Genomic DNA, 23,680 nt, shown 5'->3' with positions numbered 1-23,680 from the left:
AAAGCTAAAACGGTCTGACACTATATTCACAAAACTTCTTAAATCCAGAAGCCTTAAAACTAATTTGGTCTGGTGTATAATTTCCCATACAGTGTTACTTAATATTACCTGTATATAACTCAAGGCACTGTATTGCTCTCTATCGGAGAGATTTCATTCTCAAGAAAGAACAAAAACACTGCCCTTAATCACTCACTGTAGATGCAGGCAAAAATGTTTATTAGTGGTACAATGATGTCAACATGTATTCATTTTCAATTGTAAGATCGAGCCACCCATGCCAAATATGTGTGTGAGGTGTGTGCTGGAAGACCAATGTTCTGGATGGTGAAATGAAAGTCATTTTACTCAATAACATATCCCAGTTGCCTAAAATAAACATAACAGGGATGCATTAGTTATTCTTTGTTCAGGTCAATGCCTTTTGTGACCACCCTCCTGGTCTTCCCACGTCAAAACAATCATGCTCCCAACATCATTCTGCAGTAAGGGCAAAAAGTCTCAATGCTCCCAGTATAATTTTCTTTCCACTCAACTGTGTTGCTTCTCATATATCATAACCTTGTGCTTGATAATGACACTGGTAATATTATTGCTTGCTTTGCATGAAACCAGAAACAATTTTTAAAATACTGTATCTAATTGTACTCTTTCTACACTGACTGTAAAAGAACTCTTCTTTCTGTACTTACATTCCTCTCTGCAAGCCAACTGTATCCACAATGGCTATCCACCCTGGTGAGAACAGAAAATAGGTCTGGGTTGTTTGAGCGAGCGCAATTCATTGGTAATAAGAACAGTAGCTATTGTTAGCCACTACCTGCTATTTGATATTTGAGTCCAACAAAAATGAATCAACACAATTTTTAATAGATACAATGAAAGCATTCACTGGATGAATGAATAAATGGAAAGGATCCAAGCCATAGAAATGAAAATACATTGCCAAATTATATCATAAATGAATAAGAGTCAGGTATCAGATTTTCTATGCTTATATTTGAAAGAACAAGTTAAATAACATATATAATATCACTAAAAGCTCAGGAAACCTGCAGACTGGAGAACTGGAGGGGGAAGTGCTTGTGTATTTGGATGAATAAGAAATATATATTACTACATACTTGCACAGGGGGCTGAATCTTGAAAAAATTTAAGTCAGTTTATTTTGAATACTCAATTTATAGAATTACAGGATGACTGGATATATAACTTTTAGAATAATGAATATTTTATGGTATCTATAGCTTTAAATAGTTCAATTGTCAACATCTTATAGTGCAGTCTTATAAAGAATGCTTCTCATTTCATAATTGTTTTCAACAAATTAAAAGTTGTTACTACAAAAATTCATGAGTTTTAATTAGATACTCTTTGGAATTTCAAGATGCTGAAGGAAATTCACACTAATATTATTGTACTAATATTGCTTATTCTAGATTTTATACTGGTATATGTAGATTTCATTAATAAAAAGTTTTATTCATCGTGATATTTATTCCTTTCTTCGTAATAGATTTTGCTTACATGTTCAATAAGTCAATTGTTTTAGAATGTATTCACTAGAACTGCTGTGTTGTAATGGGTTCAGTCACACCTGTGACACTGGCATCCCATATGGGTTCCAATTCAGATCCGGGCCATTCTACTTCTGATCCAGGTAATAATGAATGTGCCTGGAAAAGCACCACAAGATGGCCGAAGTGTTTGGTCCTCTACTTAGGATCCAGAAGTAACTTCAAGCTCTGGCTTAATCCGATATGGTCCAGCCATGCAGCCATTGTGGAGTATAACAGTGGACAGAAGATCTCTGTATGTGTGTCTCCCTTTCTCCCTGTCACTCTAGTTTAAAACAAACAAAAAATGTAAAAAATAGTTTTCACTATCTACACATATGACATATGCACTATAGTCCTTCTATGTGAAATTGAAACATCATATATGCCTCATTAGTGTGTAGATTTTAAAATGTAAAACTTAAGTATTATTGAATGTGATTGGAGGTATAGTGTTATTGTTAGCATTCAGATTTATCTTTCTGACTCTGTGTGATTACTTTTCACGCAATTAAATGAGAAAATTTTAAATCAAATAATGTGTACCTAAAAATTTAAATAGTCACTTTGAAACAATTACCTGGAAAGTGTAATCCTTTATAAGCTTTAAAAAACACCTTCCTTCTAAAATCATTACCTGCGTAAGGGAAACTGAAGTGATGTTTTTCACTTCTGTGCTCAGTGTACGAGGATCATGAGTTCTTGAAAACACGGGACACTTTTATGTACTTAAAACTGATGAGTGAATCAGTCTACAGCTAAGATTTCAACCTCTGGGTCTCTCTAAACTCATACGCAGTGCATAGTTTACCTCTCCTAAAATGGATTGCACTTAAATGGCTTAGTCAGGAGTCATATTAATGGAATGAGTTTACACTGAAATACTATTGACAATGTTTATCAACAAGCTAAACATAGCAATGCAGAAAAGACCATTAAAATTTATATTCCAGTTTATCTAAGCCAAGCTGGATATCTGCTCAGCTTTTACTTAGTATATTAGCTACAGACTTTTCAAATGACTCTGCATACAGATTGCTCTACAAAAGCAAACTGTAAGATAATTTTAATTAAGATACAGGAAGTTAGCATGATCAAATAAGTTAGATACATTTGCTCTTTACAGAAAAATGTAAAGATAATTTGATAAACATGATGCTAATTCAGTAAGATTGAGTAACGGGTGAGTGGAAGTAATATTTAGAATTTTATTTTCAAGCTTTTGTAAATCTAGGGACAAAGAAAACTTGATAATCAAAATGTAATCAATCAAATCAATTAATTATTATTCTATTGAGTGCAGAGGACATGAAATATCTCAAAATAATCACAATTTTTGTCAGAATGGGGAAAAAGGAAAACAAAAGCATTGCTGATATTATTACTTTCAATTATAAAGTTTTTTTTCCTTTAGATAAATATTTATGACAAGATCTTAGGTAGAGAACAAATTCCCAATTCATGAGGAACAATAATGCTAACAAGCTGCATTTTTCAATTTTGTTGCATATTAACTTTAAAGAAGTTTAATGAGAAAAATTAATAACACTTCGTAAACAACACACAATACTCCCTTGTCCTAGATTTCCATGTCCCCATATTATTTTCTAAGAAATAGAGTATTTTATTTATTTTTAAAAGACTTTATTTATTTATATTGGGAATACAGATAGACAGAGAAGAATATCTTCCATCCACTGAATCACTCCTCAAGTAGCTGCAATGACCAGAGCTGAGGCGATCCAAAGCCAGGAACCAGGAGCCTCCTAGGGGTCTCCATGTGGATGCTGTGTCCAACGCCTTGCACTATTTTCCCAGGCCACAAGCAGAGGTCTGGATGGGAAGCGTGGCCACCGGGATTAGAACCAAGTGCTCATATATGGGATCCTGGTGCGTGCAAGGTGAGAACTTTAGCCACTAGGCTACTATGCCCAGAAACAAAGGAGATTTTAATAATGTAATATAATATTAAGCAACTGGTATCCCTATGTGATAACAGCAGCAATAATATAATTTTACAATGGAATAACTTAAAATACTGCAGTACCAGTCCATTGATATTTATTTTTTTAATTTACATTTAATTTTTAATGGTGTTTACATAGTTGATCACTGTGTGAAGATCGAGAATTAGGGAAAAGTGAATGAGCTCATTGTTTCCAAATTATCTTTTTCTTCCTTCTTTATCTGGGGGAAGTGGGAGATAAGGAGAGAAGCCTCACCCAGCTTCTCAACTGCTTCATACCCAGGGATGGGAAATGGCCACCAGATGTCATCTCAGGGTCTTTGATGTGAAGCATGCTCTAAGGGTTCTGCTTAAATGGTTTCCAAAGTTCTAAAATGCTGCTGATATCATCAATCCAAGGATGAAGAAATACTTCTAACATCCATTGGCTAACATAATCCACCTCAGAGTCTCCATTCACACAGATATTTGCTGTCAACTCTTGGCTGAAGTAGATGACCCATTTATTCTGTCCTCCTTCCTCCGTTATGGTACCTGATGACCTCTGTAGACCACAATGGACTGTCATAACCTCCATGCACATCCGGGCATGCCCTGCACTGCTCCATCTTAGCCACTGATGAGGACTAGCTCTGACACATGCACTCTGCAGTCAATCCGAAGACCCTGAAATTCTGAGTGCAATAAATTCAGTTGGGAGGATCCCCAAAGGAACTTCATCTAAAATGATCCTAGACCTGACTCATGTGTACTTCACAGTACAGGACCCAGCTCAGTCAGTCACCCACACTAGCCAATGCACACGCTGGAAGTTGCAATTTTTGAGTTAATTCTGTCTCCAACCCCATGTCTTACACAAAACAATGGATATAGCAGCCCAGCCCAACAAAGCCCACCACACAGTCAGCCCTCACATACACCAGGAGGAGCTGTAGCCTAATCGAAGCAAACCCCAGTAACCCCTACTAGGCCTACACCAGCCCTGGTTCTTGTGCTTGCCAGTATGTGCAGCAGACTGATGCAGTCTGTCCCACATCCCATTCAGCTCTCATACACATCAATGGGTGAGCACTGGAGACCCACTCATGCCAGTGGGTGCCATCACCTGCCTAGCCAGGCCTGCCCCCAGGCTCCCCTGCTCACCAGTGGGAGTTATAGCCCGGTTTCCCTCTTGGACTCACTCCAAATCCCAAATCATGCACTCTCCAGGTGGTTCTGCAGTCTAGTTTGACAGGAATTTTCCCCAGTTCCAGCACTTGCCAGCCGATATTGTGGCAAAGTTCAACCAGCCTTCACTTACTCTGGCTTATGCATGCACCAGTGGATAAAGTCAGTTAGCCCAGCCTGGTTCTCCCCCTAACCCAGTTCCCTTGCAGGACAACAAGTGATGTAGACCTGCCTGGACTGGTCTGCCTCTAGTCCCAGTTCTCATACTCGCCAGTGGGATTATTGGCCAAGCAGGGGAGCCCGCATTGCCCTGCTACCAGGCTTGCACCTCTCCCACAGGGTCTCGCATGTGCTGCTGGGTGCTGTGGTTCAGACTGGCATAGCCTATCTGACCTCTGTTTTTGCTGGCAGAGTGCTGCACCCCAGCCCAGCCTAGCTAGCCCCCAATCTCAACACTAATGTGAACTTGCTGATGCTGTGGCCTGACCCAAGATCTCCTGCACTCCATCCTGGTTCTCAGATCTACTAAATGGGTGTTATGAACTTGCCCAGCCTGGTCTGCTCCCAGACCTGACCCACATGTATGTTGAGGGGAATTATAACCTGGCCTGGTCTGAGCTGCTCACAGCCTTGGTTCTTGTACTCACCTGCAGGTACTGCATCCTGACAGAGAAGTTCCCCAAGATCCTCTATAAGGTCTCTTCCCAGCAGCTGCTCTTGTGTAAACTGGTCAGTCCTTGGCACAGACTAACTTAGTCCATCTTCCATCTTGGAAGGAACAGTCGTTTTGTCTGATTGGTGCAAATCCATTCTTGTTCTTACTGTTGGGTGCTATGGCCCAGCCAGGTGTTCAGCAGGTGCTGAGACCTAGCACCACCCATCCTACACCCACACTGCCTTTCACAAGCACTAGTGTGTGCTGAATTCTAACCCATTCTGGAACACCCCAGACCAAGTCCATACCCATTCTGAGGCGCACTACAGCCATGTCCACCCCAAATCACCACCCCCATTCTGGCTCTTGCACTCACCAGTGAGGACCACAACCCGACCAGGGCATTCCTGGCAACTCCACCAGGCCTATTCCAAGCCACAGATCTTGCATATGCCAGTGGTTGCTCTGACCCAGCTCGGCAACACCCATGGCCTTTGGCATCAGATGCTTCAGCTTAACCTGCCCCAGTTCACCCCTAGTCCCTGCCAAATCTACTCCCATCCCTGGCAATGGCCTAGACTGGCATGTCTCAAGCCTGTCAGTGCGTGCTAAGGTTTGACATGGACCTTCCCAGTCCACACCCCTACCCCCAGAACCGATGGGTGGAGCTACCTTGCCCGGCCTGACCAACACCTAAGACTGCTTTGCATGTTCACCAGTAGGAGCTATAGTTCACCAGGAAAGTTTCCCAAGTCCCCCCATCTGCCTACTCCCAGCCCAGATCCCACAATGCTAGACCCTTACCCAGCATAGTCTGTCCCTTCTGACCCAGCCCTTGTGAATTGGTGGATGTTGTGACCCATCCTACCACACACCCTGTTCTTGGGTGTGCCTTGCTTGTGCTGCAGGCTGGACCAGCCTTACCTGTTCCAAACCCCAGTACCCATGAGTGTTGGACAGTTCCATGCTCATGCCTAGCTCAGCCTGTCACTAAACTAGCTCTTAAGCATACCAGCAGAAATTATAGTTTCACAGGGGTGGAAACACATATCTCCCTCAGAATAGACCCCCAGACCTGATTCTCCACCATGCTGGTTGATGTCATGGTCTAGCCTAACATTACCCATTCCCTGTTCTGACTCTCACTCACAGGTACTGTAATCTAGCCCTGCCAGGTAGGCCCCAGCCCTAGCTTAAGTTTGCATTAAGCTTTGTGGGCTGGTGCATCAGTCTGATGCTTAAAAGTCCTCCAGGTCCCCCATTCAAACGACAGCGTCAGCCACCTTAGGTACCTGCAAGTACAGTGGCCTTGTCAATGGAAGTCCTTGAAAAGTCATTCCTCACCTGCAATATACTCCCTCAGCAGTCATCACTCCCACACATCCCCTTACCTCCTTCCCTGGATAATGCACAGTCCCTGTACCCCAGCCCAGTCCGCCAAAGCCCAGTATTCCAGTGTAATGGTGTGCTGGCCTGGAGCTCTGCTTGCCCACTAGGGTCCAAGCTCCTGGCATGTATGCTGGCCTGGGAACTTACCCCTCTGCCCACTCAAGTTCTTAGCCCATACAAAGTTTCCCAAGCCTGATTCCACCAGCACACTTAGACAGCATGTTAACCTAAGGCTCTCTGCTCCCCTCACCCCCTCAGGGGACCAAGCACAATGGGAAAATTCCCAGGTTCACTCCAGCTGCAGTGACTTGAGCTCCCAGGTCTCCACGTGCATGCATAAGTATTATCCCTCAGGCCCCCTGGAAGTCCATACTTCTGGGTCCCCACAAGCCCACACTCCTTCAGCACAATGGCAGCAGCAGCAGGAAGCATTGATGGGCACTATAACTGATGTTTAAAACATAGAAAATGATCAAACGTTCCCCCTTGATCAGAAGAATACAGAAATTCACATCACCATTGCCTGTAAATTCATATTGAGCAATACCTACTAGTACATAAATAACACTTCTTTAAGTTGTAAATTTAATATATTGCCATATTGTAGACAGTCTACTATATTATTCAGCCCAATTTTCTTTAAAAGGAGAAAACCTCACAAATTTAGAGACTGCTTTACTATAGTGACCTAAATATTACAGGATGTTTGTGGTAACAAAACAACAACAAAAATCTATTTTTTCCATGTCTGCAGTATATTAACACTTGTTCAAAAAGAGAATCTTCTACTATTCATCTTGCAAAAGTAAGTAGGCATTACCTAACTCATGTAACTAAATCACAGAAATGTGCCAGACATGCCAGACATGCCAACTAGGGTCCAATCGGCTGTTCAAAATGGCATCAGTCTTGACTACTCTTCAATGACTAGGTGTGCACTGGGGAGGCATAGCTTCCTGAACACATTGGAAATAAAAGTCCACAGTGGAACAGTGTTTTGGATGACAGTGAAGGCTCACTGTTTTGAAAGTAGATGACAAGGATTGAAGGAATACATAAAGCAACTACAAGCTTTAATTTTACACTTCATTTTCTGGCTTTTTCTTCTTCTTTGCATCTCTGCTTTCTGGCAGGATAGCAATTTGCTCCTCCTACGGCTTGTTTCCTATGTTATCTAACTGTTTGGAAACAGGTATACTGGAAAAAGTTGTCTTCATGTTGGTGCAGAAGTGGTTAAGAAGGCAAATGTCTGAGGGTTCCCTTTACCAGCTTTCTCAAATTTCTGTTTTTAGCACATGCAAATATAAGAAACACATACAGGAGGCTCTAGATGCACCTTTCTTTTCTCATCTCTTAGCTGTCTAAGAAACACACTTCTCCCTGAAACATCCAATCTGAATCCCATTTGAGGTAAAACAGTCTTGTAAAGGAAGTAAGGTAAGTACTGATAGCCATGTTGTGCTAAACTTTGAGTTTGTGGGGAGATGAGGGGGAGATCTGTTTATTTACTTTTTGCTTTTTTGTTTGTTATTGTGCTGGTGTGTGAGCACCTGATAGTATGTTTGACAGGTACTATTATCAGAGCAGGGGTTAAGTCAAGTCAGGCTGAGCCACACGATGCACCAGAATGTGAGAAAACTGGGTCTGGGGGCAGATTCTGTAGGGGACTTGTAATGTGACCTCTTGGGTCTGCAAGCACTTGCCAGTTTGCATGAAAGATGGAATGGTGATGAGCTGAGTCAGGCTGGACTACAGAACTCACCTGACACAGCAGTTAGATCTGGACTGGGAGTGAACCTGGTAGAGGTTCCTTGGGAGTTCTCGCAACTATGCTCTGAGACCACTGCCATGGCTATGTGTGGAGACCAAGCCTGTGGCAGGCTGCACAAGGCGAGACTGTGGCACCCGTTATTCCACATGAGAGATACAGTTGGGGGCAGGACTGACCAGGCAACCGCATCCACCAGTATGTGTGCTGGTTAGTGCAGGTAACAGACCACACCTGACCAGGCACTGACTAGTGCACAGAACAGTCAAATCCTGGGTCACTCCAGGCGAGGTTTCTCAGGGACGACCCTAATAGACCATTGGACTCAAATCCCAGACAAATGGAAAATCACAGAATATGTTGTCCAACCTGGGAATCTATGTACTGGGACTGCCTGTGCAGTGGAAAACATGCTCAAGAGGCACACAGGAGACAGGACAGCCAGCTCATCTGGGTCAGCGGAGGACATGCAATTCTTCATCAGAGGATGGAAAGTAGAACAGGTTGGACCATTTTTTTTGGCCAAGCTTTGCTGCGTGTTCCTGGGTCTGAAATTGCACTAAGGTGGACTGTGTCAGCAAACAGACACTGGAAAGATTTTCTTAATCACCATGCAAGAAAGGCAACAATGTCTTAAAACTATCAAAACCACTCAAGTAACAGCCTCAAACACTCTTCCCCACATTAGAATCGCTAAGGCACGATAAAAAGATGGTCTTTTATCCCTGGGTGCTGATGTAGTTTGACAGCAAGGACTAGTCCCTCTACAACTGACACAGGAGGGAAAAAAACTGAAATATTCAGGTGTAACACAGTGGCCTAGTGGCTAATGTCTTCACCTTGTATGTGTCAAGATCCCAAAAGGGTGCTGGTTCATGTCCCGGCTACACCACTTCCCATCCAATTCTCTGCTTGTAGATTGAGAAAGCAGTTGAGGATGGTCCAAAGCCTTGGGACCTGCACCTGCGTAGGAGATCAGGAAGAAGCTCCTGGCTCACGACTTCAAATTGGCTCAGCTCAGGTTACTGCGGCCACTAGGGGAGTAAAACAGCATATGGAAGATCTTTGTCTCTGTCTCCCCTTCTCTCTGTACATCTGCCTTTGCAATAAAAATAATTAATAAAATATTTTTTAAAATCTTCATCATACCTCAACCCTCTCCACCCTAATCGGAGGCCCACATGGGCATGCATCTCTCTCAGCTATGTAAACAATATTAAAGATAAAATTATTTTTTTCAAAAATGAGATATGTCTCATCTTTGCAACTGGGTAGCTTTTGTAATAATCTCAACTAAGAAATTTAACAAGCACTGTAAAATTTGCAAGGCTCAGCTATGAAAAACATACCTTTGTAGCTGAATCCCATCATACAAACTGTCAAAACCTGTCACGCTGTGATAAAGCTGGCACCAGTCCTTGCAGAGGACCTCTTGGAGAGGTCAAGGAACACACAAATAAACAAAGATGCTTAGCCAAGCTGGTTGCTCCGGTCCCCCAACCCCTATTTCAGGTCTGACCACCAGCTTTTCCATTGCTAGCAGCTGAGAGACCTCTAATTGGAAATGACTCCCCAAGCTATTACTGAATTAATTCCCAGAGGGGCCATAAACAAAAACAACTACTGTGGTTTTTTTAACCCCTGAAATTTGAGATTATTTGTAACTCAGATGAACAGAAGAATCAGCTCAATTTTTCTTGAAGTCAAAAAAATTACACAAATACGCAAATAAAAGCTTGGACAAACAGAAAATTTGCCACAATACACTGTGGGGGAAAAAATGAAACTACTAAGGCAAATTTAAAGGGTCTGTAGCTCATGCCATGTATTGGTGGAAAGAAAATGGGGTACAGATGGTACATTCTTGTTTTCAATTTTCTCAGAAAAAAAAGTATTTTATCTGTATATATAGCTTTTATCACACATTTTACACCCATTTACTTTCAACAATCATCAGTCATTTACATAAAGAAATCAGCTTTATCCTGCCTTTCCCAAGACCAAATATTACAGCAATTATTTGACATCAAAGAAATAAAATATGTTCAAATAAAATAAACTGTTAAAATTCTCAATATAACTTGTATACAAGGAAGCACCGTAAGTGTGAATTGTTAATTCAGGGTTCTTCAATGAACACTCTGAGATTTGAAATGTTTGTTCCTGAAGCCGACTGAAGGAAGTACGCAGATTCGCTGCTAATGCAAAAGCATGGGAAAGTCCTTCAGATGCAGAGCGGACAGCAGCTGAGAGGAATGTCACCGTGTGGCTTGGACTGTATGGCAACACTTTATTGTAGAAAACGTTGTACGAAGCACAGGACTGAGAATCATTCAGAATTTGACTCTCTTTGATTGCTTGAGTTAAATCTTATTTCTGTTTCTATCGATATTTTCTCTTTCCTTACCTTACAATATCAAGATATAGTAACTATGATTTTAGTAAGCTTCATCAAGATGCTCATTGGGAAGATGGCAAAAGTCAACTCCTTAGAATATAATGGATGAGTCTTCTGTTGCAACTTTGCTCAGGTGGTAAAGTTTCTCTGAATTATGATGCTGCGTCATAAGGTAAGAATTGGGAGCACCCTTATCCCACCCTTCATCCCTCCAACCCTCTCTCCATTCTTCTCTCCATCCTTCCTATCCTTTTTCTTCTTTTCTTTCTTCACCTCTCCTCCTACTACTACTCTCTCCTCCTCCTGCTGCTCCTTCTTCTCTCTTTATCACACACACACACACACACACACACACACACACACAACACACACACAGAGACACACACAAGCTACACAAAATTCCCCGTTTCTTTCTATCTTTCCCACACCTACATTACTTAGGTCCAGGAAGAAACTCCAGGGAGGTGTCATTAGCTGACACATGAAACTCTCAAGAAGTTTTGCAACTCATCCAGAGAAATGTAACCCTAAAACCTCAATCTAGTGAATATGCTCTCCTTGCCAGTAAAGAACTTATTGTAGTAAACAGTAAAGGAGAATAGGGGAAAATGTATGCATTCCTTCTTACCAACAATGTACATGCTAGTGTTAGGCTTAGATCATATTGCTAAGTGTTAGTGATTAGAGATTATTTTTGCACTCATTTAAATTCATTTTTGTACTTTTACAAAGAAGATTTCTATCTCTGTTGTCAAGACTTGTGATCTACTTATCCCATTAGTAAAAAAGTTACATAATGAAAGAGAAGATATTTATAACTGAACCTTAATACCTGACACACTTAAAAATAGCATTCTTGTTTTTAAAGTATATGTTCACGTTGTTACTCATGAATGAAGTATTTAAAAATAGAGGGCTAAATTAAAAATTCACTTAAAATTTTACTTCATTTCTTATAAATCACCATATTTAGAATCATTTAAAGAGCTTACATCTAACAACAACATTCCAAAGTTGCAATAAAGCTATCTATTTTTATAAACATGTTTTCCTTCTGTTGATACTATTTGTTGCAACTAAGCATGTGCGTGGTAAACTGGACTCATTTAAAATACTCTCACATTGCATGTCAGTCTAAAGAAAGGTTTTTCCAGACAAGTTCTAATGAGCATGTACTTTCTAATAGCAGGTAGTTTGGCCATTTAGATTCTAGGTGTGGGATCGTGTTTTATATGGCACCCTACTACTTTGGAACTTTTCTTTCTAGCTTTTTGGGTTAGAAAGCCTCTGCCAAGCAAAACAGTAGGATGGAAACTGTAAAAAGGCTTTAAAATGCTAAAAAAAGAAATTAGTGAACAAGCAGGAATCTAAACATAAACTGGGGATTATTCCCATGACCTATGTCTGAGAGAAAAAACATAAGATGAAGTTAATTAATATAATACTAGTATGTTGCCATATATGTTGTGTTTACAAGTAGGCATTTATTGCAGCCATATACATGAACTCTGTTGTAATAGAATTATCTTCATAAAAATTCTACATTAAAGTTAGATTATCCAGAGATCATAAAATTAGCTTCTAAAATGAGAGAGAAGCATATAAAGATGCTGTGCTCAGGCAGTATCAGTGAAATTTGCAACAAAAAGACAATTATAATCAATCAAACTGCAAAAAATATGGTATCTTCAATAATGCCTTTTAAAGAACCTGTGATAGGTTCCGGGTTGGTGACTAGTTCAACCTTGATAGATTAATCTCATAATAATTTCTTCGATGCAGGCATCTTGATCTTTTGTAGATAAGGATTTTAGTAACTTTATCTCTTTGGGATACATGTACCTGGGTAAGTATTAAACACAAAGGACATTGTCCTTTAGTATTTGAAGCACAGAGAATTTTTATTCAAATCAGGACCAATTAGTATTTAGGCTACATACATATTTTAATCTTGGGAGAAATGTTAATGATGAAACAGAAGGCAAATGCTTTGCCTGGAACTCAATCTCTCTGTCAGTCAGATATGCCCTTAAATAATACTGCTGAGAACTGATCAGGAGCACTAAAAGTTGGACATTCACAAAGAGGTACAATTCACATTTATTATTATCTCCCAGCCTTCCTCTGCTTCAGGAGTCAGTGCCAGGATTTCCAGGATTCCCACAGGTTAAGCTACTTATTCAAATTCAAGGCATAATCTTGATAGAGACAAAGTACTAGGAGCAATCCCTACCACAGCTGTCCTTAAGAACTATTTGGGGCAATTCAACCACTTATTTGATAATACTTCAAGTCTAGGAAGAGTTCATTAAATTTCAGTAGGCCAAATCCCAAATTCAACTCAGGACCAAACCCAGAATAAATCATACCATTTTATATTCTTTTCATGTACATCTACTTAATGTAAGACCAAAAGGCGTTTGTTGGTTACTGCCTACATGGGGCCATTTTTCCTTTTTCTTTTATACATCTTTTCTCTTAACCAACTGTAAAGAAAGAAGTGTGAACTAGAAAGAATTCCAGCCTCATCATTTCAAATGCCACCGGGTACACTATAGATTGGTATGAGGAATAACCTATCAGTCAATTTCCATTATTGTGTAATAGGAGAATGTGGCAATGAGCATCACTGTGGGGAAAATGATTATTTTCTATACAGCTTGAAAAACCATTGAAAAGGACTAGCATATTTTGGAACTGAACAAATAAATAAATAAATAAATAAATAAAACCGTAAAATAAAAACAAAGGATTATTGATGACTCTCTTCTTTGTATTAGATGATGTTTCATAGCTTACCCCTGTAGCAAATATATATGCTAAGCAAAACAGAGTGGAATATACACTTTAATCTTTAATCTAGAGTTGTGGACAGGGTTATCAGTACATTTATCATTACATCATTTTACCAGGAAAAAAAGTATTAAAGCACATGGAGATCTCTAAATTATTTGAAAAGTCAGTAATAAATTGGTGACTTGAGGACAATCCACTATTTAAGAGCCTATCTTCTGTCCATCCATTAAGACCTTATATATGTTCACATACATATTTAAGAATTCTAAGTCCTGGGCCCGGCGGCGTGGCCTAGCGGCTAAAGTCCTCGCCTTGAACGCCCCAGGATCCCATATGGGCGCCGGTTCTAATCCCGGCAGTTCCACTTCCCATCCAGCTCCCTGCTTGTGGCCTGGGAAAGCAGGAGAGGACGGCCCAGTGCTTTGGGTCCCTGAACCCCCGTGTGGGAGACCTGAAAGAGGTTCCTGGTTCCTGGCTTCGGATTGGTGCGCACCGGCCGTTGCGGCTCACTTGGGGAGTGAATCATCAGACGGAAGATCTTCCTTTCTGTATATCTGACTTTGTAATGAAAATAAATAAATCTTTAAAAAAAAAAAAAAAGAAGAATTCTAAGTCCCCTTTTAGAATTCAATTACTATTTTACCAAAGGACTTTTCTTTACTCATATCACGGTGTTGGCTAAAATTTTAAAGAATATGAAAAATGTATAATGATAGTAGATTAATATCATAATCTGTATTATAGTAAATGATTTCCACAAAGTTTCATTAAGGATCTAATTAAGGAATATACATTAAATACCTGTGGAACCCATCTGGAAGACACAAAGCTGGTCACTTCTATAACAGACAAGCCAGTCTGAGAGAGTTGATTAATAAATTCAATTTTTATGTCTGTGGGAACTATAACCTATAAGACATAAACAGTTAAATCAGAAGTAATTGTATAGTTACTATCGTTGTTTTAACAGAAAATCACTTACTGAAAAGTACTATTTGTAATTTTAAAATTGAAGTAGCAATTAAGGAGAAAAAAATCATGTGGCATAAAAAATACAAATAAGTCTGAAATCTTTAGAAACACTAATATTTAATATTGAAATAAACTTCATAAAGCTAACATGCAATTACCTTCTCATTCTGCAATCCATCCCTAGGTCCAACTTCTACTATTTTAACATACTCAGGGAGTCCAGATACCTGAGATGAGTCCTGAAAATAGAAACATAGGAACAAAAAAAGGATAATTTTTAGACTGTCACTGTAGCTTATTTCACAAGGCATAGAACACAATTGGGTGATCAAGTCTCAACCCTGAAAGTTAAAACAGTGAGAAATTAATACGATAATATAATCCAATGACCCTATTTATATTATTTGTAATATGAAGTCATTTTGTAAATGGAGTGATATAGTTTCCACTTGCATTAAAATCCAAAAATGTAATATCTACAGTGCAACTATGGGATAAGTAGTCTACCAATGGTCTAAAAAGAAAACCTTTTGGGTAATTTGCTACTGTTACAGCTCACTAAAAAATAATATCCTCTATATTAATAAAATTTTACCACATTGTCATAGCAGATTATATCCTTTTAACTACTAAGTTGGATGTGAGTTTGGGTTTTTGGGTTGTACCCTAAAATATGAAGCTAGAGAAGAGAGCAGCAGATAGTGTAATGTGTCTTTTCTTATCTATGTCAGCTGACACAGCTACCAACTCAGTGCTGCTTCCTGAAGGACAGTTCACCAGTTGGACCTAAACTTTGTTGTTCCCATTGGAACCACATCCAAGGTAATAAACAGTTTGTTCTTCCTTTTGCTCAAATTTAAGATGCCAAATGATCTGAAGTAGGGGACCTATGAAATCCAGTCTAAGCACTATGTGACTAGTATAAAGGATGTGCTTTGTTTTCTTTTGTTTTATGATACAGTTCCCTTGGTGCTGACATTTCACCTCCCTTCTTTCCAATTTCCCTCCCCCGCTTGTTTTCCCTGTGTTATTACAATAGCATAGCCCTTCATATGCCATTAGTCAATCATTCTGTTGTTTAAGTGTATCCTGACATTGAAGATATGGAAAATGTCAGAGATTCCAGGATCCTATTATCAAGATACATCCAACAGTTTCATTTGGAGATGCATATTGCAGTGTATCGTCACATTTCAATGTAATAGTCTCCATTACACTACTTGACTATATTATTCTATTACATTACTCTAGATGACTATATGATGTGTTTGCCTTAAAAAGATACCCTTTTAGAAGGATGCTATTTGAAACAGGAAAAAAATGGAAGGGCCTTTGTAAATTTTAAATTGCATTTGACTCAGAAGTGTGTTACATCTTTTCAGATTGCACCAGTGTAACATCTTCGTGCCTCTAAGCTGCATTATACATGGGTAACCTGTCTTTACCTTCCTCAAATGACTAGCTGATAGAATTTCCTCATGTACCATGCTCAAGGGACATATACTATACAGTATTTTGTTTTGCTTTTCCTCGAAAACGATAAATTTCAACCTACCAATTCATATTGTCTCATCAATAATTGTTGGCATATACTGACAATGTGGCTGTTTTTGATGCAGGATCTCTCTCTATGGATAAGTGTGTTCTCAAAAGATCTTTTTTTTGTTTTAGTGTGTTAAATAAAATGTATTCTTATGTCTGAATGTTTAGTTCCTTTGCTTTGAGTATAGTTTAGTAAACCTGACCTGTGGATGAACCTCTAGGGAATCCAGATGTTGACTGGCTTACTGATGGCAGTAGTTACGTGAAGTATAGAGTCAGAAAGGCAGGTTGTGCCATTTGGTGTTTTACCGAGGTAACAGAAGCTCAGGCATTGCCAAGTAATATTTGAGCTCAAAAATCTGGACTTATTCCTTTAACTCGAGTTTTGCAAATAGAAAAAGATCAGTGAGTTAATATCTGTACAGATTCCAAATATGATTTCTTTCTGTTACATGCACATATAGCCATCTGGAAACATGTTTGTTTAGTGTTAAGAACTTTCCTATCAAGATTGGAAAAGAGATGAGACCTGCTTCAGTCAAGTACTGGGAGCCTTGGGAAGCAACCGTCATTCACTGTAAGAGACACCAAAAGGAAGATAGTCGTAATAGCAAGGGAAAGGTATTGGCAGATTGGGTAACCAAAAGAGCCACTGCACAGCAAGCTGTGGAAATGGCTTTTATTTCTTAGTCTATAGGGATAACTAAAGACCCTCACTGTAGAGTAGAAGGTTGAATGGAGACAGCAGTGAAATTATACTAGGACTTTAGGTCACAAGATTTTGTCATCAGTGGCCTCTCAGGGGTCAGTTATTAAGGAAATACATGACCCTAGCCACCTAGGAAGAAGGGATTTAATATAAATAGTCTGTCAAATATTTGGAGGCAAGGGACTGCATACTGTCATAAAAGAAGTAACTCATTCCTCTGCACTTTATTTATATGATAACCCTGATGTTGATGTTTAGTCACCTCCTTGTCTGACTCCAAAGCAAGGTGCCTTCTTAAAGGGCACTCCACTTGAAGATTTGATTTATTCAGATTTTACTGAATGATCAAATTGGCTGTTTTAGAATCCAACAACTACTCAGAATAATGAGGACCATGCTGGTTGCACTGTTATTGGCACTGACTAAAAATTCTCCAACTCTTGAAACAGATCCATTACATGAGATAGGAAAAGATTTCTGAACCTGAGATAGGTAGGACCTACAGCTCTAGTCAGCAGGAAGCAGACACAGAAGATATGACTCTGCATCCATCAGCATCCCTTAAAATTCAAACATGGTCTTAGGAAGCTAGTTCAGGGTCATGAGTTTGGAAGCCACATCTCTTCCACCTGTGTAATACTATTGGCCTTCCTGTACATCCATCACTGCTTGTCTTATGGGGTCAGGGGAGCAGTGTTGCATTGTTACATAATCACTCCTTTCTCAAGTCCCATAATAGCACATACTGGTGAGCAGCTCGGTCTCTCGGTAACATGCTTCACTACTCATGCTTTGGCCCTCTTCACCTCTTGCATGCTCCAGGTCTTGGCCTCCTGTATACCCACTTGCTCTCTTGCTTCCCACGGACAGAGTCTGAGGAAAAAGGCAGCCCCTGAACGTGGCCCACATACATCGCTTTCCTGACACTCTGTATACTGCTTGGGCAAATGAGCAAAGATGCAAATACTAAGATGTTTTGTATTTCTAATTTGTGTACTTTCAAATGTTTCAAGAGAGGTGAGACCTATGCAGACTACTACCATTAATGGACTCTGGGCAGAGATGCCTAGAAAAGATGAATTAGTTTGTATGTATTTGCGGTTTTATAAAGTGTGTCCAGGTTTTTCTCTCTCTCTAAGGATAGTTTGTATTTCTGGGGAAGTGGGAACATAGGTTTCTGTTTAACAGATCGATTTTATAAAAATGACCATTTCTTCATCCCAGGGTTTTGATCATTTGCTATTTCAAAGTGCAACTCCAAATATGGCTGTAGTTCATAGAGTATGGTGAGCACAGCCATCACCAAACTTGACAAATAAAGACTCCTTCGAACATTGGACACTTGTATCTGGCATAATCTCTCTTGTTCTCAATAACTACATAAATATGCTCACTGGCCCTCTTGGTGTCTAAAGCTGTAATCAGCTTCATTAGCATTCTTTTTTTTAATAATCTTACTTAGTTGATTAGGGTACAAAGGGTCAAGGGCTACAGGGTGAAAGTGGGTAATACCATTCTTTCCACACTAATATTATCATTTTTCCCTGTATCTGGGGTCAGGGGAGTAACAAAGGAAAAGCCCCACCCAACCTCCCACCCATTCCAGATCCCCAACATGAGGCGCGCTCCGAGGGTCCTGCTCAGTTTTGATAGTTCATCAGTTCTGCATTGCTGCCAATCTCGCAGTTCCAATCGCAATGAAACCTATTCAGAGTCCACTGGCTGACAGTCTCTTCACGGTTGGGGTTCTAAGCACACATTAGCATTCTTGATTCACTTAAAGAATTGAGATCTTCCTCAATACACATAAGACATCCTTCACAATTTCTATGATACTGGGTAATTGAATAAGCAAAAATTAACCATGGAGGAAAAGAATTCTCATTTCTTCATCTTCTGTACTGGTTGTGATGCCTGAAGTTAACTTGGAAAGACGAAAGTTTCAGCAGAGGCATTTAGCTTTGGATGGCAACTGTAGAAGTAGGCAAGATGTAAAGATGGTTATAATTTCAACCAAGGATTAAAGAAAATTTATCAGATGGGAAAGTGGGGTAAGAGCAGCTTACTATTTTTTAGTATTTCCAATCCAAAAGTGACAGAAATGAAACAAGAACAAAATAAGACATTCTTAAGCTAGATACTCTCATTATCACTGGATGCTTCTTGAAACTGCATTTTAAAAACCAATTAAAAATTGTAGATATTTCTTTGTATCAACATGATGTGAGTGGTATTATTTACAAACAATACAGAAAAATTAAAGATGAAAAATTATACTTATTTTAGTCAAAGTAAAGCACATTTGATGTTGCTTTACAATCTTGAATCTAGTGCTACTCAACTTAATCTTTGTTAAAGAAGAGACTCATTAATGTAGAAACAATTAATTTGTTATACATACAGGGCACATGCCAAACTAGAACCAGAAATATATAGGAAAATTACATAAAGCAGCAAAAAGAAAGTGGTAAGGAATAGCATGTAGTATGGAATGTCTGACGACAGGCAAGTGTTACGAGAAAATGAACTGTTTTGAGTTAGTGAGTTTTATGTACTTGGGCAACATTCAAATGGATTTGTTCACTAGACATTGTTTGAGAATATCTGAAAACCCTTAGAAAAGTCAAAACAGAGATAGCAATCCCTGGAAGAGATTAGTGATACCCGATAAAAAAATTCACACATATTCCAAAGTTTGCATTGATACCAAAAGAAGGTCCCCTAACGAAGCAGCCGAGATGACACAAAGAGCATTAGATAACATCTGAATGGGCAGTATACTATACTTCAGGAGCTGCCCATGAGAAAGCTCAACATTTCATAACAGGCCTGTCCTTTTCTTCCACAAGAGACACCATTTCCTCCAAGACTGCTTACAAGTCAAACTTTCTTGAAAATGGAATTCCCGAAGAAAGAAAATGCCATGTTTGTTGGAGTAGGGAACTGTTTTCTGTTGTGGTTGTTGCTGTATCTTTGTGTTTTGTTTTGTTTTGTTTTTTCTTCCAAGGGTCACTTGGATATTTAAAATATGTTTTGCAAACCATACATAATTATTAACATAAAAATTAGTCTTCTGGGCCCGGCATGGTGGCCTAGTGGCTGAAGTCCTCACCTTGTACATGCCAGCATCCCATATAGGTGCTAGTTCTAATCCCAGCAGACCCACTTCCCATCCAGCTCTCTGCATGTGGCCTGGGAAAGCAGTAGCAGACAACCCAAAGCCTTGGGATCCTGCCCCCATATGGGAGACCCAGAAGAGCTCCTGGCTCCTGGTTTCAGATCAGCACAGAACCGGCCATTGCAGTCACTTGAGGAGTGAATCATTGGACAGAAATCTTTCTCTCTGTCTCTCCTCCTATCTCTATACATCTGACTTTGCAATAAAAATAAATAAATCTTTTAAAAACAATTATTCTTCTATAGATGTATTCTGCTTTAAGTCCCTCCAGTGGCTGCTTTTATAGGGTTTAATGAGATTCATGGGCCAAACAGCCTCCATTCTTGTGACACACATATGTGAAAAAATGTTTCTCAATATTATCATTTTCATTAGTATTCATTTCACCATGAAAAACTCTTTTAGTACCCCAAATCTAATGTGTTCTCTATATAGGAAAGACATTTGTGACCTTCTAAATATACTTAAGTAATTTTATTTATATTATTTTATAACAATTCTTGGAAATATACTTTCAAACATATCTGTACCTCCTTACCTATTTCCCCCACCCTTTTTTTAAAATAAACTCTCACAGAGTTATCATGAAGGGCACATGATAAGTAGTTGATCAGTTTTTCTAAATTAATGAATTCAAGAGAGCCTAATATCAAATTATGAAACTAATAGTGAAATTTTATCATACATGTTAACCAACATTATTATTAAAGCTGGAAACACAAAATGTACAATGTGAATAAAAATTCTTGCCCCTAACTAGGTTACAACTTAATGATACAAGGATCACGATGTTACCCAGAGATAGGAAATAAGAAGATACTTTTCCTACACACTGAACATGTGAATGTTAGTAAATAATTAGAAGTTACAAGGAGCTATGATTTTGTAAAGCAGTGTGTAAAAGCAACAGTCTATAAAAAGACCTACCACCTAAAATTTATTTTTATATCCCTAAAACGTCTATGTTACTACACTTAGTGCATTGTGTTTAACATGCGGTATGGTGTTTGATGCTAGCACAAACCAAAGGTGTATTATCCAGAGTAAGGGTTTCATAAAGTCATCTTATAAAGCTGCCGAAAATGCTTACATTTGACAAGATTATTAATAGATCACTTTCAGAGATCAACAACAAATGAGATACTACCTTTCATTTACATGCCACTTTATCTTTCCAAAGAATTTCTATATCTACATATTATCTATGATACTTAGCTGTGAGGTAAGCAGATCTGAAAGAGTAAATAATTTTCTACATTTACCAGGTTAAGTCCCCTGGCTATTCTTGTATTCTTAAATATCAGATTAAATTCATACTATCAATTGGGTTTTGGTCGAAAAAACTTACAAGGAATGATTCTATTTTGCACAATATAGACAACATCTTTAATCACGCTTGTAAACTTCATGTAAAATCAAAAAGAAGGTATATTTTGACAGGAATTTCTCTAATGTCTTCAGTTTCTCTCTCTCTCTTTCTCTCTCTCTCTCTCTCTCTCTCTCTCTCTCTCTCTCTCTCTCTCTTTCTCTTTGTGTGTGTAAACTTTGAGTAGTACATATACGGAAATTCACATGGTCAACTCCATTCATGGTGACAGATGAATTCTTTACTATTAGTCTGCTTTTCTTCCCCTTTGAAAAAGCAAATATCCATGGAAGAAATTTGTAGACATAACTGTATATGATCCACTTTGTGTCTGTGGGGCTATGCTGTGTGTAAATTAAGTCTTCATGAATATTGAGCATCCTGTTTCACAGTCAGCATTCCCAAAGAGAACTGCTATGATGCCTAAAACAAATGCTCTTACTACACAGATGAGAGGCCAGAATCGGGACAATGTGTGATTTTTTTTTTTTAATTAAATTGGATTTCTTACAGATGCATTAGATATAGGTTGCTCCAAAAGAATCTATTTTTGTCATTTCATCTGAAATATAAACTTGTTATATTCCGTGGTAATTTTAGACTCTCTGCATTATGTTATTTGCTATGTATGAGATATTAATTTCTCTTATCCAAGCATAATCAGAAATAATAAGCCATTCACTGATACAGCAGATATCCATAGCAGCATTGTTCCTCCAGAGTAATCCAAAGGCATGTTTTTCTCTGGGTGTCCACAAGAATGAAGGCATAAATCAACAGAGCTGATGTTTGACTCCTTCCAGCCAGTCCAGGCTGAAGCTTATACCCAGGAGCTTCATTTGGATTTCCCATTTGGGAGACAAAGTTCTAAGGACTTGCAGCATCATCTGCTGCTCCTCCCAGGCCATTGGCACAAACCTGGATCACAAGTGGAACAGCTGGAACTTGGATTGGCTCCTATACAGGATCCTGGCATTGAAGGTGGCTTTACCTGTCCAGCCACAACACCAACTTCTACAAGTTCTTTTGTTTATCTACTGTTGGTTGCACAACACTAGCAGCTTGGGATATCATTTCAGAGATATGCCATGACATTTGTTGCTTCATAAAACACGCATTTCGGGCCCAGCGGTGTGGCCTAGCGGCTAAAGTCCTCGCCTTGAACGCCCCGGGATCCCATATGGGCACCGGTTCTAATCCCGGCAGCTCCACTTCCCAGCCAGCTGCCTGCTTGTGGCCTGGGAAAGCAGTATAGGACGGCCCAATGCTTTGGGACCCTGCACCCGCATGGGACACCCAAAGAGGTTCCTGGTTCCCGGCTTCGGATAGGCGCAGCACTGGCCGCTGCGGCTCACTTGAGGAGAGAATCATCGGACGGAAGATCTTCCTCTCTGTCTCTCCTCCTCTCTGTATATCTGACTTTGTAATAAAAATAAATGAAATCTTTATAAAAAACTAAAATAAAAAAATAAAAATAAAAATAAAACACGCATTTCGGCTTAACAAGATTATGAAGCCAACCACAGAATTCAATTTGACAAAAAATTTATATTTTTAATATTTTAAGAATTATTTCGTTGAGAGGCATTTACACTAACCATTCTCATTTACTACCTCACTCTCCAAATGCACACCATGTCCTGGAGTAGGCTAAGGTAAAGCTGAGTCAAGAAGTGATTACAGATCTCCTCCAAGGCTGACAGCATCTCAGTTACATGGGCCATCACCACGGCCTCCCGGGGTTCACAGTGCTGGGAAGCTGCAATCAGGAACCAGAGACAGGAATACAACTCAGGAACCCAGGAGCAGGATATCAGCATCACAACTTGGGTCTTAACTGCTAGGCAGAATGGCCACTTCAGGATGTTCAGATCTTCATTAAGCTTCTCCATTGAAAATACTCAAAATCAATCAAAATATCTGGGCATTTGCATGATTATAAACAGCAAAAATTCTCAGAAAATAGCGAACCAACAACGGAGTCTTCGAATTCATGTGAATTCTAAGTGAAATGCAATATGGATGGATTGTTAAGTGATAATTCAGTGGTTGATAGAAATCAGACCAGATACTAGTGAAGTGAAGTCCATAGGCTTGGAAAATTCAACTTCTGTTATTTCTGTAGTGCATAACATGATATGCTACTCAGATGTTCTTAATAGGATTGAGGCATTCCCAGAAACTAGGGCTTTGGAGGTTAAAGGCATTTCCTTGAACC

The 23,680-nt window shown here is 39.3% G+C and overlaps 1 protein-coding gene across 1 annotated transcript in view; it reads right to left on the bottom strand.

The window, feature by feature from the left end:
• HMGCLL1 (3-hydroxymethyl-3-methylglutaryl-CoA lyase L1) overlaps positions 1–23,680 on the bottom strand; it is a 121,760-nt gene that overhangs the window by 72,264 nt on the left and 25,816 nt on the right. Inside the window, exons 2-3 of the mRNA XM_004580488.3 lie at positions 14,826–14,906; positions 14,497–14,604 (exon numbers count right to left, since the gene is read on the bottom strand). Coding sequence (XP_004580545.1) covers positions 14,497–14,604; positions 14,826–14,906 — 189 coding nt within the window. The remainder of the gene's footprint in view (positions 1–14,496; positions 14,605–14,825; positions 14,907–23,680) is intronic.

Source organism: Ochotona princeps, chromosome 1, assembly GCF_030435755.1.
Source record: "Ochotona princeps isolate mOchPri1 chromosome 1, mOchPri1.hap1, whole genome shotgun sequence".
Lineage (NCBI taxonomy): Eukaryota > Metazoa > Chordata > Mammalia > Lagomorpha > Ochotonidae > Ochotona > Ochotona princeps.
Note: the sequence above shows the minus strand (reverse complement) of the source record. Positions and strands in the feature narration are given on the sequence as shown.